Below are 19,291 nucleotides of genomic sequence, written 5' to 3' on the forward strand. Positions count from 1 at the left end.
GTTTGAAGTCAGTGGATCCCATGATCACTTGGTCTCTGGAAACCTGAGAAAACTTTTGGAATCAATGTTGGTACAGATCCTTCCAGAGAGGTAGGTGGAGGCCTAACATGCTGAGCCTGTCTCTAGGGGCCCAGGATAGTGGGCTGGATGCTGTGTCTGCCTCCCCACTTGAGGCTGTGTGGTGTCATACATGGACCATACTCCTGCTCCCACCAGTGGGTTCTGGACTTTCTTTACTTGCAGAATTTACCAACCCACCTGAGCAGCAGTCCCTAGAATTGTACCTGAAGGAAGGTCTATGTGCAAGTGTTGTATCAGCAGAGATAGGCAGCTTCCTGGTGGCACAGCCCCCACCATAGTTTCCTGAACCTTTCCTCCTGGAGTGGTAAGCCCCAAGAGCCACTTGGATTGCATGGTGCTGTGTGTAGGCCACAAAGTAGGGCAGTGCCTGGTTTATAGATCCACTACCTCAGATTTTGCCAGTCAAGGCCTGTCCTATGGATTTCTAAGAACAGTAATATTGCCTCCAGACTGCATCTCTGAAAACAGCACTGCTTTTATTTTTTCTTTTGGTACTGGGGTTTCAGTATCTGTCCAGGGGCACTTTTCCACTGAGCTATATGTCCAACCCTCTTTTTTTTTTTTTTTTTTTATTTTGAGACAAGGTCACTGAGACTGGCCTTGAAATTTCCATCCTCCTGCCTCAGCCTTCATTTGCTGGGATTATATGTGTTCACTAGTGTACCTGGCCTAAAGTATGCAGTTTTACCCTCAAAGAGAAGAATGTACCAAGCCCCAGAGCAGATTTGAGCATCGTGTTCTTTGGCAGGTGCTCAGGGTTCACCCCTTTCCTGGGGTTCAGCAACCTCTTTCTGTGCTTTATTTCCCAGACAAAGTCCATTGTGTTTTGGGCAGCATTATATACAAGCTGTGGGGTATTTGTGGTTGTTATTTCAGTTTTTTTGTTTTTGTTTTCTGTGTTTTTTTTCTTTTCATACCAGGGTTTAAATTCAGGGGCACTCAACTACTGAGACACATTCCCAGTCTTATTTTGTATTTTACTTAGAGACAGAGTCTTACTGAGTTTCTTAAAATCTTGCTTTTGCTGATTCTGGCTTTGAATTCTCAATCCTTCCACCTCAACTTCCTGAGCCACTGGAACTACAGGCATGTGCCACCCTGCCCAGTCAAGTTCACAGCACATCATATTATGGCTACTGCTTCAGCTTTCTAACAGCCATTGGGATCCAGATGTGGAAGTTCATTTTTGATCCTTCTGCAGTCTGGCCATCTATTCTAAATTCAGAAAGAGTTCACTGGATATTAGAGTGATTGCACCTATTCATTAATCAAATTTGAGTAAATACCATCCTATGTAGAGACTTGAACAGGAAATATCTCTGAAATTATTTATATTTTGCTTTGTTCTTTTTTTAATTTTATTTCTTAGTTATCTGAAAGCATAATTCTAATTTATAAGTTATTTAAAATTTTCAATTATGGGGGTGTTATAAATATTACTGTTTATAATTATTTCTAAATCTAGTTTCAAATTCCATTTTTTTCAAAAAACTATTGCTGATATATTAGAAATCAATGAACTTTGGTCCGTCTACCATATGTTTTGCTTTTTAATATCACCATACTTTCTCATCAAACATGGAATGGTGGGCTTTATTGCTGTTTTCTTTAAATTTTTCAAATTTCTTCTAATTATTTACACATGGCAGTAGAATGCATTTATGCATTTTGGTAAATCATACAAAAATGGAATATAATTTCTTATTTTTCTGATTGTACATATTGTAGGATCACATTGGTCATGTAGTCATAAATGTAGGTAAGTAATGTCTGTTTTACTCTACTGTCCTTCCTATCCCCAAGTTACCAAAATCATGGCCTAGAAAAATCAAAACCATGAATTTCAGAGCTTTATCAGAACTGCCACAAGGGGGTGCAGGGGCACCGGTAAACAATGAGCATCAAGTGTCCTGTTTTGCCCACAGTGACCAGCAAGTGGTTCTCAGTATGACTTTTCCTGATCCTCTCAAATCATCTGCCTGCCAGGGATGGATGTCCTGTGCCCACAGGGGAAAGAAACTAAGACTGAGGACACTTTGGGGCTATGACTCTGGTGACAAAAGTCTCCTTCTCCTTGAGACCCATTGAGGGAGATAGATGCCTCTACTGGGAACACCTGGAGACCATGTCTCCTTGGCACCTACGTGTCAGATGTCACTATGTCTTCAGGATAACCAAAGTGCATCTGAGGAAGTGAGGAAGGATGAGGAAAGGCTGTCATTTACTATTCTATGTGTTCAGGAGGAAGTTCTGCCATGTTCTTTACTTTCATAGGTAATATTTTAGCTAGGCTTACTTTTCCAAAAGCATCTTTTGTTGAGGTTTTGGCTGTTCATTTTCATAACATGATGCCATAGCATAATATTTTTATAAATTGGGTGTATATCTGGGGATGACTCCCAGGAAAGAGACAAAAAAAAAAAAAACTGGAACACAACCGCAGAATGTTGCAGGAATCGCATGGAAGTCCTCTGGAGCCTCACAGGGGATTGAGAGAAGGCAAGTGCCAATTCAGTGCTTAATTTTATTCCTGTTTTTATTGTTCTATTTTTTCAGCGATTTTTTTAAATTGTAAACAAGTGGAATACATGTTGTTTCTCTGTTTGTACATGGAGTAAAGGCATACCATTTGTGTAATCATAAGTTTACATAGGGGAATGTTGTTTGATTCATTGTGTTATTTTTCTCCCTTCCCCCCACCTTCCCACCTCTCTTCTCCCTCTATACGATCCTTCCTTCTTCCATTCTTGCCTCCCTCTCTAACCCTCACCCTAAACCTAACCCTAATCCTAACAATAACCCCTCCCACCCCCAATTATGTGTCATCATTCGCTAATCAGTGAGATCATTCGTCCTTTGGTTTTTTTGAGCTTGGCTTATCTCACTTAGCATGATATTATCCAATTTCATCCATTTGCCTGCAAATGCCATAATTTTATCATTCTTTATGGTTGAGTAATATTCCATTGTATATTCCATTATATATATATATATTATATATATATATATATATATATATATATATATATATATATGCGCCACAGATTCTTTATCCATACATAAATTGAAGGGCATCTAGGTTGGTTCCACAATCTGGCTATTGTGAATTGAGCAGCTATGAACATTGATGTGGCTGTATCTCTGTAGTATGCTGATTTTAAGTCCTTTGAGTATAGGCCAAGGAGTGGGATATCTGGGTCAAATGGTGGTTCCATTCCAAGCTTTCTGAGGAATCTCCATACTGCTTTCCAGAGTGGCTGCACTAATGTGCAACCCCACCAGCAATGTATGAGTGTACATTTTTCCCCACATCCTCTCCAACACATATTGTTGCTTGTGTTCCTGATAGTCGCCATTCTAAATGGGGTGAGATGGAATCTTAGGGTAGTTTTGATCTGCATTTCTCTTATTACTAGACATGTTGAACATATTTTCATATATCTGTTGATTGCTTGTACATCTTCTTCTGTGAAGTGTCTGTTCATTTCCTTAGCCCATTTGTTGATTGGATTATTTGTATTCTTGGTGTAGAGTTTTTTGAGTTATTTGTGGATTCTGGAAATTAGCGCTCTATCTGAAGTATGAGTGGCAAAGACTTTCTCCCACTCTGTAGGCTCTCTTTTCACATTGCTGATAGTTTCCTTTGCTGAGAGAAAGCTTTTTAGTTTGAATTTATCCAAGTTGTTAATTCTTGCTTTTACTTCTTGTGCTATGGGAGTCCTGTTAAGGAAGTCTGATCCTAAGCCAAAAAGTTGAAGATTTGGACCTACTTTTTCTTCTGTGGAATGCAAGGTTTCTGGTCTGATTCTGAGGTCCTTGATTCATTTTGAGTTGAGTTTTGTGCAGGGTGAGAGATAGGGGATTAATTTCATTCTGTTGTATATGGATTTCCAGTTTTCCCAGCACCATTTGTTGAAGAGGCTATCTTTTCTCCATTGCACATTTATGGCCCCTTTGTCTAGTATGAGAAAATTGTATTTATTTGGGTTTGTGTCCAAGTCCTCTACTCTGTACCATTGATCTACCTTTCTATTTTGGTACCAATACCATGCCGTTTTTGTTACTACTGCTTTGTAGTGGAGTTGAAGATCTGGTATTGCGATACCCCCTGCTTCGCTCTTTCTGCTAAGGATTGCTTTAGCTATTCTGGGTTTCTTATTCTCCCAGATGAATTTCATAATTGCTTGCTCTATTTCTGTAAGGTACATCATTGGGATTTTAATTGGAATTGCATTGAATCTGTATAGCACTATTGGTAGTATGGCCATTTTGACAATATTAATTCTGCCTATCCAAGAACATGGGAGATCTTTCCATCTTCTAATATTTCTTTAATTTATTTCTTTAGTGTTCTGTAGTTCTCATTGTAGAGGTCTTTCACCTCTCTTGTCAGATTGATTCCCAAGTATTTATTTTTCTTTGAAGCTATTGTGAATGGGATAGTTTTCCTAACTTCTCTTTTTGAAGATTCATCACTTATGTTTAAAAATGCATTAGATTTATGAGCATTGATCTTGTAACCTGCTACTTTACTGAATTCACTTATGAGTTCTAAAAGTTTTCTGGTGGAATTTCCAGGTTCCTCTAAATATATAATTGTGTAATCAGAGAACAGGTATAGTTTGAGTTCTTCTTTTCCTATTTGTATCCCTTTAATTTCTTTGGTTTGTCTAATTTCTCTGGCTAGAGTTTCAAGGACGATGTTGAATAGAAGTGGTGAAAGAGGGCATCCCTGCCTTGTTCCAGTTTTTGTTCCTTGTTCCAGGAATGCTTTCATTTTTTCACCATTTAGAATGATATTGGGCTTGGGCTTAGCGTAGATGGCCTTTACAATGTTAAGGAATATTCCCACTATCCCTATTTTTTCTAGTGTTTTGAGCATGAAGGGGTGCTGTATTTCATCAAATGATTTTTCTGCATCTACTGAAATAATCATGTGATTCTTGACTTTAAGCTTGTTGATATGGTGAATGACATTTATTGATTTATTGATTTCCAGATGTTGAACTAACCTTGCATCCCTGGGATAAAACCCACTTGATCGTGTTGCACTATCTTTTTAATATATTTTTGTATGTGATTTGCTAAAATTTTGTTGAGAATTTTTGTGTCGATGTTCATTAAGAATATTGGTCTGAAATTTTCTTTCCTCGATGTGTCTCTGTCTGGTATAGGTATCAGGGTGATATTGGCTTCATAGAATGAGTTTGGGAGGGTTCCCTCCTCTTCTATTTTATGGAATACTTTGAGGAGTATTGGAATGAGCTCTTCTTTAAAGGTTTTGTAGAACTCGATTGAGAACCCATCGGGTCCTGGACTTTTCTTTGTTGGTAGGCTTTTGATGACTTCCTCTAACTCACTGCTTGAAATTGATTTATTTAAGTTGTGTATGTCCTCCTTGTTAAGTTTAGGTAAGTCATATGTCTCTAGAAACTTGTTGATGTCTTCAAAGTTTTCTGTTTTGTTGGAATGTAGATTTTCAAAATAGCTCCTATTTATGTTTTGTATTTCACTTGTGTCTGTTGTGATAATTCCTTTTTCATTCATGATTTTCATAATTTGAGTTTTCTCCCTCTTTCTCTTTGTTAGTGTGGGTAAGGGTTTATCAATTTTGTTTATTATTTCAAAGAACCAACCATTTTTTTGTTAATTTTTCCGATTGTTTCTTTTGTTTCAGTTTTGTTGATTTCAGCTCTGATTTAACTATTTCCTGTCTTCTACTGTTGGTGTTGGTCTGCTCTTCTTTTTCTATGGCTTTGAGCTGTAGTGTTAAGTCATTTACTTATTGATTTGTACTTCTTTTGTTGAATGCGCCCCATGAAGTAAATCTTCCTATAACTACTGCTTTCGTAGTGTCCCAGAGATTTTGATATGATGTGTCTTGTTTCTTGATTACTTTTAAGAATTTTTTTTTCCTCCTGATGTCTTCTGTTATCCATTCAACATATAATAGCATATTATTTAATCTCCAGGTATTGGAGAAGTTTCTGTTTTTTATTCTGTCATTTATTTCTAATTCAATCTATTATGATCTGATAGAATACAAGGCAGTATCTCTATCTTCTTGTATTTGCTAACAGTAGCTTTGTGGCAAAAAATATGGTCTATTTTATAGAAGGATCCATGTGCTGCTGAGAAGAAAGTATATTCATTCTTTATTGGATGTATATTCTATATATGTCCATTAAGTCTAAATTGTTGATTGTGTTATTGTGATCTATGCTTTCTTTATTCAATTTTTTGCTTGGAAGATCTATCCAGTCGTGAGAGAGGTGTGTTGAAATAGCGTAGTATTTTTGCATTGTGTTCTATTTGATTTCTGGAATTGAGAAGGATTTGTTTGATGTACATGGATGGGCCAATGTTTGCGGCATAGATATTTATGATTGTTATGTCTTGCTGATTTATGCTTCCCTTAAGCAGTATGTAATGTCCTTCTTTATCCCTTCTGACTACTTTTGACTTGAAGTCCACATTATGTGATATGAGCATGGATTCTCCAACTTTTTTGCTGTGTCCATGTGCATGGCATGTTTTTTCCCATCCATTCACCTTTAATCTGTGGGTATCTCCTTCTATGAGATGAGTCTCTTGCAGGCAGCATATTGTTGGATTTTTCTTTTTAATCCAATCTGCCAGTCTATGTCTTTTGATTGATAAGTTTAGGCCATTAACATTCAGGGTTATTATTGTGATATGATTTATATCCCCAGTCATTTGACTCATTATTGTTTTTTGACATGATTTGGTTTCTCCTTTATTTGGCTATTCCTTTAGGCTAGTTCCCCCCATTGCTGATTTGCATCATTGTTTTTCATCTCTTCCTCATGGAATATTTTGCTGAGAATGTTCTGTAATGCTGCCTTTCTTTTTGTAAATTCTCTTAGCTTTTGTTTGTCATGGAAGGCTTTTATCTCATCAAATCTGAAAGTAAGATTTGCTGGGTATAAGTTTCTTGGTTGGCATCCATTTTCTTTCAGGGCTTGGTATATGTTGTTCCAGGCCCTTTTAACGTTTAGGGTCTGGATTGAAAAATCTGCTGATATTCTTATTGGTTTCTCCCTGAATGTAATTTGATTCTTTTCTCTCATGGCCTTTAAAATTCTGTCTTTATTTTGTATGTTGGGCATTTTGTTAATAATGTGCCTTGGTATGGGTCTGTTGTAATTTTATTGTTTGGAGTTCTATAAGCCTCTTGTACCTGATTTTCCATTTCATTCTTCTGTTTTGGGAAATTTTCTGATATTCTTTCATTGAATAGATTGTTCATTCCTTTGGTTTGTTTCCCTAAGCCTTACTCAATACCAATAATTCTTAAATTAGGCCTTTTCATAATATCCAATAATTCTTGTAGATTGTGTTCATGATTTCTTACCATCTTCTCTTTTGGTCAACTTTGTTTTCAAGATTAAATATTTTGTTGTCAATGTCTGTGGTTCTGTCTTCCAGGTGTTCTATCCTATTGTTTATGCTTTCTATGGAGTTTTTAACTTGGTTTATTGTTTCCTTCATTTCAAGGATTTCTGCTTGTTTTTTTTCAGTACCTCTAACTCTTTATTGAAATGATCTTTTGCTTCCCATATTTGCTCTTTTAACTGTTGATTGGTGCAGTCATTTAATGCCTGCATTTGCTTTTTCATGTCTTCCTTCAATGCCTGCATTTGCTCTTTCATCTCCTCGTTTACTCACCTGATTGTTTTAATTATGTACATTCTGAACTCCCTTTCTGACATTTCTTCTGCTGTGCTGTCATTGGGTTTTATTGATATACTATCTAGGTATGTTTGGAACATTTTCTTCCCTTGTTTTCTCATATTGGTCAGATATTGTGGGTCTCTGAGATATTGCAGATTTCCTCTTAGGCTTATAGTATCCCTGTAGATTTCCAGCATATCACCTCCCAGCCTTCAGTAGCCTGAAGTCTTGGAGGAACTTGATAATGCAGTGCTTCCAAGAAATCTGCCTCTAGCTTGCTACTGGGTCCTCAGCTGGGGGATGGTTCTGCATGGGAATACTCTCACTTGACAGTCCTGCTCCTAGAAGCTGTCTATAGACAGGGTCTTCCCTGCCTGGGGGAGCCAGGGTGCTAGTGGAAAGCCTCTCCCTGTCCTGCCTTGGTCCTAGAAGCCACCTGCAGGCCAGGGCCCGCTGCTGGGTCAGGGGCTTGGAGCTGGCTCTGTGCAGAAAGGCTCTCACTGGGCTGCCTGCTCCAAGAAGCTGGCAGTGGAAGGAGCCTGCTGCTGGAGTGAACACGGATGCTTGTGGAAGTCTCTGGCTGCCCTGCCCTGGTCCCAAAAACCACCTGCAGACCTGGGCCCGCCACTGGATCCGGGGCTTGGAGCTGGCTCTGTGTGGAAAGGTTCTCACTGGGCTGCCTGCTCCAAGAAGCTGGTGGTGGAAGGAGCCTGCCATCGGAGGGTGTAGGGCTGCTTGGGGAAGACTCTAGCTGCCCTGCCCTGCTCAGAGAAGCTGGTCCTGTCTGGGCTTGCCACCTGGGCCAAACTTCACCTGGTGGGAGAGACTCACCCCACAGCTCTATGTTAGTCTTAGTCTCTCACTGCCTCCCCTTTTTGAATCCTGGGTTCTGGAGCAACAGGAGATTCAGTCCCCCTCTAGTCTGCCATCTTGGACTCCTCTGAAGCATTTTTTTCTGAATATTGTTTATGGTTTCATTGGTAAAACCTCACTGATGAAAACATTGACTATAAGATGTATAAAGAAACAGTTAAAATTATGAACATATGTAAGTGTGATCACCACTGATATCATTTATGTCCAAGAATGGTTATTCCCAATGGTGCAAAATTTTGTTTTCATAGTAGCAGTCATTGATGCCAAGGTTAAAGCTTCCATCATCCCTTGAAATCATTGTCTATATTGAGGCAGATAAGAGTCTCAAATGAGTCTTATATTTAACTTTTAACCAAATAGCTACCTTCTAGAATGGGACCATTGTGGTTAGGGTATAATCAGTAATTTTCCATTTCATTTCCTTAGTGGATGTTAGAAAAAAAGTGTCCTTAGATGCAGTTAATGGGGAACTATGAAAATTTTGTAGGGGTCTTATTGTTTTCTCATGTTGTATGTGTTAATAGGCTGAAATTTTGCATGCATTTAGGATACCCTCTTTGGTGTGGGTCCTTTTGGGTTATAGCTTCCTCTGTGTGATATGCCTCAGCAGTGGTGAGGTCTCCATGTCAGAGCCCCACTGAATTTGACCAACATGCATGGCTCCTGGTCCACTTCTTTTCTGTATTGACTAATTGGTTTGGTGGGATTCTTCACAGCTGACTAGATTGGAGATTTTTATCTTCCACTTAGCCAGATTTCATTGGCATATCTTTGGGCTCTTCCTTCCGTGGATGTTTTTCTCATTTTAAAGCCAGTATTTCTGGGTTTTATCTGGCAGCAGACTGTGCTGACTCTCCACTGAGTCCCCTAGCCCCTATTTTCACATGCAGCCACACTCCAGTCAGTGTGACTTCATCTGTGGAAACATCAGGAAGCAGTGTATGTGTTTGTGCTGCCACTATTCTTTATTGGAAGAATTTTTAGTTGTTCTTCAATGAAATGTGATGCAATGTTGGGAGAAATCCTAGTTCTTGTCTAAAAGCAGTTAAGGTCTGAAGTGTGTAAACTTACAGAGAGGAGCATTCCAATTCTCCAACCTAGGAGTGTAACAAACTGCCCCAATTTGACCTAGTTTTACCAAGGGAAACTGTATAAGATTCTGGTGGTCTGATTCCCCATGGCACATTGTGGATGGGCAAGAAACTTGCAATAAACTAGTTTGCAAGGTGCTCACCACCAATCTGCTTCCCCCCTAACTCCCGGAGTCTGGGGGTCTTCACTCAGGAGGACTTACCGGCATCAGAGCTAGCTGCTCCTCCTACAGGCAAAGTAGAGGAAAGTGTTTCTCCTGGGAAAAGTCTTTTCCCTAAATAAGGGAAGGCCTCAGCAACTCAGTCAGATGCTGTCCATAAATCAAAACATGCCAAGGAAACTGGTGATGGCTCACAGGGTCTGGGGTCCTAGGATCGATATTTGCAGGCAAAACCTGAATATCAAAACAGAATATGTTAAAGATCATCCAAAATGTGATAGATTTAGTGAGCAGAAAGTGTGTATCATCAAGCTTTTTCAAATTTTAATGTCCAATTTATTTTATGGACTTCCTTATATCCACCACCAACACACCACAGGCCAAATGTCCCTGCTTGCCTTCTTTCAGTGTGACTTCTTTCAAATAGGACTTCTTGTGTCATTCCTGACCCTGCAAAGCACAATCCACTCATTCCCAGAATCATGGTGCACGTGAGAACACCATATCCTTCACCCAATTCTGCACTGCATCTCTTGAGAATCTCCATCAAAATTAAAAACAGTCTGCGAAAGGGCTTCATTCCTGTTGACACTGGACCTCTAATAATACTGGGAGACTAGGTTGCAAAGTCCCCCTGTTTCTCCCGAATGCTATCAGCAGGATGTAACACGAATTCATCCCTAAATCATACAATTTGACTTCAAGTCTTTTGCAACCCAATGCAAAGTAAAACTGACTGGGAAAAGCCAGGGCCAAGGGTGGCTGTCTTTGGTCCTCACCTCTTGCTTTTTCAGATGACATTAAGTTTCACGTGGAAAGTGCTGAAGTGTGCAAGTTCACTTCACTTGCACAGAGTCTGGAGTGTGCCCAAGACTGGCCATTGACAAAGACAAATGTGGTTGTCATTTGGAAGTTTCTGCCATTGCAACCTGGTGAGCATCATCATCTTCAAGAACTTGCTGAGGATATACCCCCATGAGGACACTCATGAGACCAATCTGACCTATCAGTTACTGAGAGTTGACTCACTTCAAGGAACACCTCCTCTTAAGAACTGCAGGTGATCTGGGAAGCACTACTAACTTTCACCACAGCTCCATGCTGAAAGTCTGATTGGAAAAGACTTGCATGTCCAACTGGTACTTTTTCAACTGTCCTGATTGAGTTGATGAAAAGAGGAGAACAGCTGAGATGAGGGAGGGTTAGCCTACAAATAAGACTCTTTCGCCCCTCTGAGAGGCCAGGGATTTGAACCATGGACCTTGCGCATACTAGGTGAGCCTCTCCAAAAGGAGCTATTTCTTCAGCTTCAGTGGAGCCCCATTTAGCTACCCTCTAGATCATCTACTGGTCTGACTCTGTCAAATTCTCTGCAGAAAACCCATCCCCAGACAAAACAACAAATTTCTAAGAAATTCTTCATCTTCCTTTTCACAGCAATCCTGTAAGAAACCTTTTGTACACGTCAGGACCCACGATCTAAGGGTGCATCGTGAGGGGAAAAGTTTACCCCTGTCTGTTGAAAGAGGAATAGACTTGCAGCTTATCACTGAGCAGAAAATGATGGCAGTGAGCATGGAGGCCAGGGGGCATGAGGAGAGGCAGGCATATTTGGGAATCAGAATATGCTCAGGTGGTGAGTAGGAAGGGGGATTTCTGGGATCATTCGCACATGGATCCCTAGTCATTTCAATCACAGTCTGCTGATTCCTTCCTCATTCCTCTGTTTCCTCCTGTCATTTTCCTTGGAAAATTTCTAAGCAGGAGATATCTGGGCAAAAGCCACAACCCATTGGAGGTGCTGGATCTTGCCTACCATCTCACTGATGGAGGAGGTAGAGGAAGGTATTTCTCCTTGGCAAAGCTTTTTCCCTAAAATAGGGAATGCCTCAGCAACTCAGCCAGATGCTTTCAGTAAATCAAAACAGGCAAAGGGAAGTGGTGATGGCTCAAGGGGTCTGGGGTCCCAGGACTGATATTTGCTGGTAGGAAAAAAAAATTTCTATTCAATGTCCATCTGCTGCTAGTTATGTTTGCAGCTCTTTCTCTCACGATTCAATGAAGTGAGATAAGTGGCTGAAAGTCATATCCGGGGTCTCTCAATCATTAAACTTCAATCCATTCCACTCTGAAAATGGTCTCAGTAGGTTTCCAGTGCTCCTGTGCCATGAAAGCAAAAGATGGGAGAGTGACTCTCTTTGAAGTGGATGGGGCAGGCTTTGGGCATGGTGTGTGTGAAGGGCTCTGAGGCTCTGGTTGGAGAAAGTACTTTCTCTCTCTCCCCAGAGACTTTCTCTGGGCCTTAGGCCAGCCACCTGGATGTTGAGGAGTGGATTCCATGACCTTGTGGCTGCACCGCAGACAGTGCAGTGGTGTCATGGTTCCCTTGGCAAACAGAGATGCTTCTGCTCCTGGCCATTTCAAACTAAGATTCAAAACAAGTGCTGGCTCCACAGTGATGGTAAGAGGAAAGACAAAGGAAGCAAGGGTCAGGGTCCTGATGTTAAAAGAAAGGTGATCCTGAAATTTCTGAATTTAGCTAAATTACTCCATTTGAACAATATAAAACACTTTGTTGTTTATAGTACTCTAATTGAAACATAGTTGAAACTTTTGGAGTTCTTCATATACTGAATTGCACCTGTTAGGACTTAACTCTCAGTTACATTGTTTTTAGTGTTAACACAAAGCAATTTTAAAACTTTTTTATTCACCAATCTTTAAAAACACCAATAACGTTTAAGTATGATACCCCTGGAATTAAAGGAGTTCAGAGTACTTGATGTTATTTAATAATTAGCATTTTAACTTTGCAAATTATTCAGATGTCTCTAACAAACACATTTTAGTAATCTTATATATGTAAAGTCTAATTTACTTATTTTACTGTAAGACCAATATATCAGAAGAGTATTGAACAGTATTTGCCGGCTCTTTCCTGTTGAAGAAAAGTCCTAAAAACAACTGATGTTAGACATTTATAAACATCAAAATTTTATTAGTTTGACCACCTAGAGATTTGCAAGTTAATTTCAAGTACATTTTACTTTTATTAGTTTACCCAATTTAAATTGAACTTTTTTAAATCATGTAAATTAAAAGTATTTGGATCCATTTTTTAAATTTTAATTTTATGCACTTATTATTCATATCATTTTTTCAGGTAAATACATAGACAATACAACATTAGACAATAACATATACACATAACACAAAAGCAAAGCTTTTGTAACATTTATCTCCATTGCAATGTAACAGATGTTTAAAAATTACTTGAGTTGGATAAAAATAAAACTGATCAAAAAATTATTAACCATAGTCCGCGCTCTTCTGTGGCTCTTTTAGCAGCAGCAGCCGCCGCCGCCCTGTGATCACTGCCTTCACTTCCTCTTTTTCTTCTTCCTGCCGAGCTGCCTGCCTCCTGGCGCTATGACTGTCGTCTCTGTCCCACAGCGGGAGCCGCTCCTCCTGGGCGGCCGTCTTGCTCCGCTTGGCTTTTCCACCCGCGGTTACTTTGGGGCCCTCCCGATGGTGACTACGGCACCGCCGCCTTTACCCCGGATTCCAGACCCCCGGGCACTGTCCCCAACCCTTTTCCTCCCTCACTTCCTAGGGGGAGACGGCCCCTGTCGCGCTCCAGCAGCTCTGCCCAATTGTAGCCTGGCCGCTGCGGGAGGCACCCCGCGCGCGCGCCGAAGAAGCGGCGAAAAAAGAAGGTGCGAGCCAGCCCCGGGAGGCAGCTACCCAGTCGCTTCCACCGGTACCAGCAGCACCGGCCGAACCTGGAGGGCGGCCAGAGCCCGGCGACTGGTCGAAACGGAGCGCAGGAGGTCCCGGGCCGGCCACCGTCTCGGTCTCGGATCCTGCAGCCGCAACCCGAACTGAGGAAGCGATCCGCGTCTCTGGGCCGCTGCGGCCCGCGGTATCCGGCCAACCCCCGCTGAAAAAAGAGGTTTTAAAATCAAAGATGGGAAAATCGGAGAAAATTGCCTTTCCCCACGGCCAGCTTGTTCATGGTATACACTTGTGTGAACAACCAAAGATAAACAGACAGAAAAGCAAATATCACTTGCCACTAACCAAGATCACCTCTGCAAAAAAGAATGAAAATAATTTTTGGCAGGATTCTGTTTCGCCTGATAGAATCCAGAAGCAGGAAAAAAAACCTTTTAAAAATACTGAGAACATTAAAAATATGCATTTGAAGAAATCAGCATTTCTAACTGAAGTGAGCCAAAAGGAAAATTATGCTGGGGCAAAGTTTAGTGATCCACCTTCTCCTAGTGTTCTTCCAAAGCCTCCTAGTCACTGGATGGGAAGCACTGTTGAAAATTCCAACCAAAATAGGGAGCTTATGGCAGTACACTTAAAAACGCTCCTAAAAGTTCAAACTTAGATTTGAACTTTATGTATGTAAAACAGTTTTCCCCAAATCTCTGGACTCTAAAAGAAAATTGGTACAGAAATGGAAATTTGCCTTGTTGCAACCTACAGGTGCAAAAGATGAGCTTAAAAAGTTACAAACAGCTTGTATTATATTTTATATTTTGTAAATACTGTATACCATGTATTATGTGTATATTGTTCATACTTGAGAGGTACATTATAGTTTTGTTATGAAAGTATGTATTTTGCCCTGCCAGCATGGTAGGTGTTTTGTATATATACAGTAGAGAAATTTTAAGTGTGTGCTAAGGCACATGGAAGACTGATTTATTTGCACAAGGTACTGAGATTTTTTTTTCAAGAAACAGCTCAAATCTCAAAGTGAAGATCTAAATATGAAGTTTACTAATGCACTACTGAAGTTTAAATCTGTGGCACAATCATTGTAAACATGGGTTTTGTCTGTGTTTCCCAGAATTGGTTTCTGCCTTCTGTCTGTAATTACTGGAAAACTATTCCCATTTTGCCAAATTTAATTTCTGAGTTTTGGTATATAAGTCATTCAAATTTAAAATGCCTCTTAATTTTAATGCCAACAAAATTGGTTGTAATCAAATTTGAAAGTAATAATAATAATTTGGCCCCCCTTTTAAAAAAAATTATTAACCTAGGTATGTAGGATCAAATCTATGAGCTCAAAATATATAACATTTAAGAAAAAAACAAAATAAGAATCCTAGAAAAAAATAACAATGACCATCAATTATAGCATAAAAGAGTGAGGAAAAGAAAAGCAGTGAGAAGGGATGAGAGGAAGGGAGTGGGAGAAAGTGAGTTAGTTCTGTGTTGCAGCTCAGAAGAAGTTTAAAATGGACCCTTTTTTCTTCATTCTCAGGTTGGTCCCATGCAAAGACTGCTGCAGTATATATTCCAATGAATTCTTCTGCAAGGGCAGGCAGGGAAATTTCCTAGGACCTTTTAACCCTCTTTCCTGGTTGAGAAATCAGGTTAAGTTTGAATGCAGAAAATCATGAAACATTATTTCCCACTACTTTTGAGGAATGGAGATGCTATATTATACCCCTTACTGCAATAGGCCACAGGCTGTTGGGCTGTTTAGGGTCATTTAGGGTGGGGAAGAGGCCATGAGGAGTGTGGTTAGACAGGTTTCTCCACCTATATTTATTGCTGAGGAATGTCCTTTTCTCCAGTTACTTACAGAGAACGAGGAGTAGCTGGAGAGGTATAATCTTTTGCTATCTCTGCCGTATTTTCTTCACCATTTTCCCCAGGGTGGGGGGAACTACAGGGTTTGTTTCACTTTCTTCTATAGTCTGAGAGAGCAAACTTTTTGGATCTACATTCTCTGTTGGAACTCCCTTTAAACAGGCATACATCGCTGTTAGTATAGGATAAAGGGTGCTGGTGGGACTAAACCCTTCTGCCTTCCTAAGGGGGCCAGGAGTGGGGTGGGGATCCAAGATCTTCCACCCCCATCAGGGACCAAATTGATGGGGTACACTGCAAATGGATTCTCAGGAGAAAAAGAAGACCCTTTTAATGCTTCATGGAGGAAACTCCAGAGGGAACGAGAGAGGGCAACTCACTCCAAGGGTATAGAGGGGGAGGAGCAGATAGTGGGAGCCCTTTGTTATTATTGGTGTCTATCTCCTCATCCTCAGAAGTTATAATGCTTGAAGTGAAGACCTGGTGGGGTATTTTCTTGTCTTTTGGTTTCACCTTAAGCCTACTCTGTGAGAGAAGTGCCTTTAAAGCTGTGAGCTGCAGAGCTCTCTGCCTAGGGGGGAGATTGGAGTTAACAAATCTTTCAAGAACAAAGGGAAGGACTGTAAAGTAACTTGCAATGAGTATCCCTAAGCCTAAGATAGGGGGCCCATGGGAGGACAAAGGGAGTCTATCTTATGACAAACAAAGAGGTGTTTAGGATCCAATATATTTTAGTGCTTCGTGGGGGAACTTCTGTGAGTTGTTAGGTCACAGCCATTTGTCCTACATGGTGTCTCACATAAAAATCTCCACAGAGGGAGACCTGATTCTGAATTTGGTAGGATCAATCCCTTATGTGAGTTTATCAAGAGAACCAAAGAGAAAGGTAGTGCCGCTGGCAGGGGGGCATGCAACTGGAATCAGCAGCAGTGTGTGCCTTTTCTTGGGGATTAGGACAATTAGGATGAACAAAGAAGAAAGGGAAGGAAAGAGGTCCTATGATTACCCTCACAGGACTGTCAGCACACAGAATACGAAGAGGCTCTTACCAAATCAGGAACCTGGGGGGGCCTCGCCAATCCCAAGAAACGATGAGTAATGAGGCATGTGGGTGCCAAGTAGTCCCAGCTACTTGGGAGGCTGATGTGGGAAGATTGTTTGAGTCCAGGAAGTCTGCACTCTAGTGTGCTATGCCGATTGGGTGTTCACATTAAGTTTGTCATAAATATGGTGACCTCCTGGGAGCAGGGGGCTACCAGGATGTCTAAGGAGGAGTGAACCAGCCCAGGTTGGAAATGGAGCAGGTCAAAACCCCCCTACATATAGTCAGGAGTAGAGCCTGACTTGAACTCAAGATTCTAATGCTAGTTTTCTTCCCACCTCCTCAGTTACCTTACCAGTGGAAGGCATCAAAAAAACAGGTCTTTTTCTCTCTTTACAAACAGATTAGACTTCCTATGAGAAGAAAATGGCCTGTCACCACTTTATGAGCTCTCCTCCACCTGATTGATATTAAAGCTGGTGACCAGAGCTCTGTCGCCTCTCAGGACCCAGGACTGTGAGAAGATAATCAGCTTGCCCTGCATGGGTAGGAAGACTGTAAAATTCTAAAGGACTTTTTGGCCACAGTATCATGGCCATTGCTCCCTCTAATCAAAGCCCCTGGATGCATATCACTTCCTGGACACCTCACTACAATTGAACTCAGCCCACTGACATTTCAGGGACTCTGATGGGACTCAGAGAAGCAGGAAGAATGACTGCAGAGATCCTGTAGGTGCCGGCAGGTTAAGTGCATCCCCACCATCTAGTGGTCATGAGTGGCAACGGCGGGGATCTGTGCACCAGGACAAGTGGTCCTCCCAAACTAGTCCTCTCAATAGTGGTCAGAGAACAGAGACATGGTTTCCAGAACTTACTAAACAATGAATTGGTTTTTGCTCCCATCTCCAGAGAAGTAAATTCAAAACATTTACAGGGTTTTGACTATTAGGCTTAGCTGTTTGAAGGTCTTAAGGGGAACATGGGAATAATATTCCCTGGATTCCTGGACACTAAGGAACCATGAGCCTAGCCCCTTGTATGTCAGGGTCTGTGTATCTTGGTTGTAATTGGCTAATACTGGATGCCTGTCTTTCATGGTTGAGTGTGGTTTTCATAAAAAGCATTTTTGCAAAGTGGTGAAAAATATTCTTTTCTTGGAGAAGATATGAAAGCAAGGCATAGGTATTTAGTCCCAAGTGTGCACCTGGAGGGATTATAACATTTAGGATTCCTAGTCACCCTGAATTAGATACTACAGGTCTGGGTTGTGGCCTGAGTATCTGCATTGCTATCAATTATTCTGGTGAAACAGATGCTGGTTGGGGGCCCACATCCTTAACCATAGTGTGACTTAGATGGGGCTGCTAAAGTACAGGAGCAAAGGACCTTTAAATGTTTATCAAAGAAAAGAAAATGAGTTGCTAACAACTAACCTCTGAATAGCACTTACAAGCTCAAGCTCAACCGATAGCTAATGCATCTAGGTTAGAAGGATCACACGTTTCAACACAAGTAATTACCCCCTGTGGTTACCCTTTTCTGCCTTTGGGAATATCCACAGACATAAGGGAGGTGAGGGTCTATCAAAAAGCAAGGTATTCCCACACCCAGGAGCACCAGGTCTGGGTCCCAGCTCCTCTCTCGAGAAGCCTGCTATCTCTGTTATGACTTTTAAATAAAACTTGTTTTCTGTGCATGCCTTGGCTCACTCAGGTGTCAATCTTCAACACCTGGGAACCCGATCCTGATTTCCCATATCAAGAAGGGACAGACAGATTTGAGTGGTGAGAACCCCAGTCCAATTAAGATAATTATTTTACAAAGTAGGCCCACGGTGATGACCCCCACATGCTTTATTTTCCAAGAAAAAATTTACCTGCATCCCTGCCTGGACTAAGTGGATGGGCTATGGCACATTCCTCAGCAAATTACCTATATTCTGCAGGAAAAATGCAGGCCTGAAATAATGTTGATAAGAGGGATTCAAATTACACTGAAGAGGGTGACTATTTTGACACTTTCCACAGACCAGATTCTGAAACTAGGGGTGATAAAGATAATCTATCAGAATTTATGGTTAAGAAACCAATTAGAAACAGATTTGGCCATGGTGACCTAAACTTGTCATTGGCAGTGTGGTCATGACAGTCTGATGTCATCCAGCTGTCAGTCAAAAGTCAAATGCAGACCTAGGCAGGACTCTCTTGAAACTTCCCTGAGATCCTCCAATAAAACTAGAGTGCAGGAGAGGAAAACTTGTCTCTCCTCTCTGAGAGAATTTGCTCTTTTGGGAGTGTCCCCTTTCCCTTGTACTATCACTTCAATAAACTCAGGACTGTAACTTTGAGTGACATGACTGAAATCTTTCTAATTTGATGGCAAGAATCAGAATTTGAAGGTGGATCTTTGCACTGCATCAGTTTCTCAGAAGTCACCAGTCCTGTAAGCACTAAATAGTTTAGAGAGTTCTCAAGATCTGCATTGATCTTATTTCAGCTACTTTGTCAAGTTTTCTGGCTATTCCATCTCTTCAGGAAAACTCAAAGGGAGAAAGTATAATATAGAGCTGAACACCAGGACTGTCTTTCTCCTCCACACAGTGGATGCCTCAGTTGATGTAGTTCTTTATGCATTGTAGATTTATTAAAATATGATTTTCTTGAAAATAGAACAAATAGTTGTTTACAAACATGCCTACCGAGAAACTGCTACATATAATACAGAATAAAA

At 40.8% G+C, this 19,291-nt stretch overlaps 1 protein-coding gene across 1 annotated transcript; it reads left to right on the top strand.

Moving 5' to 3' along the window:
• Positions 1-13,224: 13,224 nt before the first annotated feature.
• LOC306652797 (proline-rich nuclear receptor coactivator 1-like) lies at positions 13,225-14,943 on the top strand. The gene is given in 3 exon segments (XM_079125489.1): positions 13,225-13,589; positions 13,592-13,732; positions 13,735-14,943. Coding segments are annotated over 3 exon segments (963 nt in total). The 5' UTR covers positions 13,225-13,333; the 3' UTR covers positions 14,301-14,943.
• The last annotated feature ends 4,348 nt before the right edge of the window (positions 14,944-19,291 follow it).

Source organism: Sciurus vulgaris, assembly GCF_902686455.1.
Source record: "Sciurus vulgaris genome assembly, contig: HiC_scaffold_604_arrow_ctg1, whole genome shotgun sequence".
NCBI classification, from domain to species: Eukaryota; Metazoa; Chordata; class Mammalia; order Rodentia; family Sciuridae; genus Sciurus; species Sciurus vulgaris.